Genomic DNA, 4,117 nt, shown 5'->3' with positions numbered 1-4,117 from the left:
TTAACTAAAATATTTCCTTTAAAATTTTATTTCTATACTCAAAAAAGTATTTGAAAAAAAAAAAAAAAAAAAACCATTTTAAAAGATAACTATAGTTTTGATAATTTAAGAAGTTAAGAAGTTCAGTTTGAATGGGCATAATGGTTAAGAATATGTGTTTCCTCTTAGAAGATTTATAAATTCAAATCTACAAAAAGGAAAAATGTATATCTCTATAAATTTTAATGATATCTCAAGAGATTTAATCTCTCTTTACATATCATAAATCTGAAACCATTGAATTTATTATACATATATGGAAATATCAAATTACAGAATTTACGTTGATTTTATAAAGAAATCAAATTACATTATACAATTTGGCTGTATCTTCCTTAAAAAATAGCTCTAACTTTCTTTAAAAAAAATTCAAAAAATATAAAAAAGTTTTTCAGTTTTTTCCTCCCATTTATACCAAAAAAAAAACAGTATTAATAAAATAATATATAAAAATCCATATATTAACACTTTGTTATACCATTTTAAAAGTCCTGATCAATCCTTGTATATAACTAATTATTACATTTCTTCCTTAAAAGAAGTTCTTTGGTTTCTAGCTAATTCCAATTGATGGATAATGTTGCCTTCTATATCATAGAATATAGCATAGAGATGTTTCTGCGTAATTTTCAGAATCATAAAACCTTGCCCATCGTAGAACATCTCCAAACCAGTCATATCAGCACCTTTCTTCATCCCTCGCCATGCTTTTGATCCCCCTCCACTGGTTAGGAATTGGATTGGGCTGAAATTTTAAATATAATTAAAATTAAATTTTATTAATATTTCATTCTAAATAAAAACCAAACATGTGATAGTATGTTTTTTTTGTTTTTGTTTTTTTCAAGATATTATTATTACCTGGTAAGACTTTTGATATGCTCTAGGCAATGATCATGTCCATTGATATAGAGATGTACGTTATATTTCTGAGACAGAACAAATAGAGAGTATTAATAAAAATGAGTTATTTTGGAAATTTAATAGATATATGAATGGTCCATTTAAAAAAAATCAAAATTTTAACCAATAACTTTTTAAAATTATACGTTCTTAAAAAGAAAAATGGTAAAATATATAACTTACTTCCAGGATTGGTAACAATTGTTGAACGAGTTCTTCTGTGTCACCATGATCACCAACACTTCTTAGTGTATGATGCCCAATTACTAATTTCCATGTTGCATTTGAACTCCTCAGACCTGTTTCCAAGTCCTGTTCAATTTCATAGGTTATATTTATCTATCTGACTGCACATCTAATTATGGCTTTCTATATTTATAACTTTACCTGCAACTGTTGTCGAAGATATGTATCTCTGGGAATAACACCCCGCCAATCATAGGTATCTTCATTGGGTATCTTCCAGTATTTATCGACAAATGGCGATGTATCCACAAAATACAGCTCCGCAGTCGAAGGACATTCTAGGTCTGCAACCCAAAAAGGGATATTTAGAAGAGACAAAAACAGAAAAAACAAATTTTCAGTCTCATGAGAAACCTCTTCCTGTGCCAAACAACTATGGCTTGTTCTTGGTTGGATTAATTTTAGTAAAAATGCAAATACTACATAAATTAAGGATTTCGACACATTTAGATAATAATTAAAATTTATATATGGTAAACATAATTTCTTCTTTTTTTCTGTTTCTTGGATGTGGTCATTGTTGCCGCGCAGTCTTGAATGGATCTTTATGCTTATGGTGCTCTCGCTCTATCTGGAGCTTATGGATTCAGATGGTCTTATTTTGGTTTTATTTTGCCTCTTTCTGGCTCGAGACTAATCTCTCCATCTATCTGTACATCTATAAATTCTGTACATTTCTCTCTTTCATGGTTTATTCTGTTCTGCCGTGGGTCTCCAGGCAATACGGAATTTTTGGTTTGCTGTATACAATGTCCATTATATTTCCTTAATATAATCTATATGGTTTTTTTCTTCTGAAAAAAAAAAAACATAATTTCTAGATTGATATCTGGATCATAATTATTGGAAACATAATTTTTAGATTGATTTTTCATCATTCTTAATAACAATTATATATGACATGGAAGCATTACTTCCAATATAGATAAAGTAGTGCAAACAAAAATATGAAATTTGGAATGGCAAGTTATGAATTTATAACATACCATTTGCAGAAGAAAAAGGTAATGTACTGAGGTTGTATTTGAGGGTGAATGATCTCTGACAAAGCCATCTGTTATCAATTTCTTTCAAAACTGGATCCAGCTGGGCCAAAACGTCCCCTCTGTAGTCATGGTTGCCTAAAACTGCAGAGGTATATGATTTCATGATTAATATAGAAAACACAGAAATATTAATATCAAACTGTGGTTTGAGTAGTTTATATCATTTGTTGAGTATTTTTTGACGTAGAAAATATTTTATATTTTATATGAGGAATATACATGTTCTAATCTTCAGAGAATATTTTATAAGAGGAATATACATGTTCTAGTCCTCCAGAGTATTCATGTTCCTTGCCCTAATTGAATGCGGCAAAAAAAGATTGACATCATTCCTCAATCAGACAAGATAAACCTAATTAACAATATTAAGTCAAAAAAATTCTCACATCATGTGGAAAAAGATTGACATCATTCCCCAATCAGGCAAAATATACCTAATTGACAACATTAAGTCAAAAAAAATTATTACATGTTGTAAGAAAAACAGAGTGATATCATTCCCCATCACCCCAATCACAAGATAAACCCAATTAACCATATTAAATCAAAAAAACATCTTAACTAAAAATATATATATAATACATATTCAACAAACATGTGAATGTAAATAAAATTATTCTGCATAGAGGTAATCAAACATACCAGCATACCAAGGTTTTTGTAGGCTCTTTGCAGTGTACATTTGAGAAAATGATTGTAAAAAGGCTGGGTCTGATACACCTGTTAGCCCGTCCTCATAGAAGTTGTCACCAGTGGAGATGATGAAATCTACATCCAGATCCTCTGCTATTCTTCCCATCTATAATCCATTTACAAAACAATGAACTCATGCATATATACAGGGAAAAAAAATATGCCAGATATTATATATAAATGAAGGTCTGAAAATCATGCCTGATATGCCACTTGAGACTGGTTATAGAGCCCTTTTCTTCCCCAATCTCCAACTACTAAGATATTGAGAGACCCATCAGCTTGTTTTGATACAAGCTGCCCACATGACAAGAAGAAGCACAGTAACAGGGCAATTACAGCGATCTGGGACTGAAACTTCATTGTTAATGTCGATGGCATCTGCCCAAAAAAACATATTGAAATCTGAAACTTCAAAATATCTGATAAAACATTGATTTTCCTTGACACAGAAATTTCAGAAAGAATTTATCAATAACTACAAACAGAGATTCAAGAGGTGAGCAGACAAAGTACTTACCTTCATTCATGCCCTGTTTTTTTTGGTTGGATTCTCCCAGTTCCTGTACAACAAATACTCTGATTATTTAACTATGGGCAGCAGCAGGAGAAGAGGAATTGTTTATTTATAGATGTTGGTTTCTGCTTCCTGTGAAATATTCTTAAAAATTGATTAACAATTGTTTCTGAATTGTGGGAACCGACATGTGAGGAAGAATTCTTGTTTTAACCTGAGAAATCGTGCTCTGGAAATGGCGCTGATTACCCGGGGAAGGCGTACTGAAGCAGCGAATGAGCTTGCAACTGAAGGCAGGCATATCTGAAGTCAAATAAATCAGGGAAGGTGTATCTGAGAATATAATGACACTGTACGAAAGGGAACAGTTTACTCGTAAGAATATGCGGTATCATTCTTTTATAATATCCCAGGAATATCTTCAGAGTGGAATTTCCTCGTTATCGATATTCTAAACTTTCTAAACTTGCGTTGCCGTGTACAATTACTATTCCTGGCTTCCAAGGCCGATGTGGGATCACCTCATTGCTCAGTTTGATCCTTTGGTTAAGGATGCACACAACGCCCATTGGGTATAAAGTTCAGTTTGCTTTTTAGATTTTAATCACACTCTTTAGGCTGCTGCTCTCCACTTGGGGAATGTGAATTCACATTTCTATCCAATTTAGAATTT

The 4,117-nt window shown here is 31.7% G+C and overlaps 1 protein-coding gene across 2 annotated transcripts; it reads right to left on the bottom strand.

The window, feature by feature from the left end:
* Window positions 1–470: 470 nt before the first annotated feature.
* LOC149252919 (purple acid phosphatase 4-like) lies at window positions 471–3,809 on the bottom strand. 2 transcript variants are annotated; one of them, XM_089459825.1, is made up of 9 exons: window positions 3,659–3,809; window positions 3,448–3,490; window positions 3,129–3,308; window positions 2,877–3,033; window positions 2,175–2,315; window positions 1,330–1,472; window positions 1,126–1,254; window positions 901–968; window positions 471–784 (listed from the first exon to the last, which is right to left on the bottom strand). In XM_089459825.1, exons 2-9 carry the CDS (start codon window positions 3,451–3,453, stop codon window positions 559–561), a joined length of 1,050 nt encoding a protein of 349 aa, XP_089315951.1. In that variant the 5' UTR covers window positions 3,454–3,490; window positions 3,659–3,809; the 3' UTR covers window positions 471–558. The 2 variants fall into 2 exon arrangements, with proteins under 2 accessions (XP_089315951.1, XP_089315952.1); XM_089459826.1 differs by lacking the exon at window positions 471–784 and having other exon boundaries at window positions 897–968; window positions 3,659–3,807.
* Window positions 3,810–4,117: the final 308 nt, after the last annotated feature.

This window comes from Pinus tabuliformis, chromosome 7 (genome assembly GCF_031772625.1).
Source record: "Pinus tabuliformis cultivar Carrire ecotype Pingquan chromosome 7, CPIR1, whole genome shotgun sequence".
NCBI classification, from domain to species: Eukaryota; Viridiplantae; Streptophyta; class Pinopsida; order Pinales; family Pinaceae; genus Pinus; species Pinus tabuliformis.
Note: the sequence above shows the minus strand (reverse complement) of the source record. Positions and strands in the feature narration are given on the sequence as shown.

Excerpts from the sequence above, each read along its gene's own strand:
- LOC149252919 (XM_089459825.1), bottom strand. Across the intron at positions 2,316-2,876 it reads ACAAAAACCTTGGTATGCTG|TTTTAGGCAACCATGACTAC; the intron begins GTATGTTTGATT and ends ATACCTCTGCAG. Across the intron at positions 1,255-1,329 it reads ATCTTCGACAACAGTTGCAG|GACTTGGAAACAGGTCTGAG; the intron begins GTAAAGTTATAA and ends GAAATTGAACAG.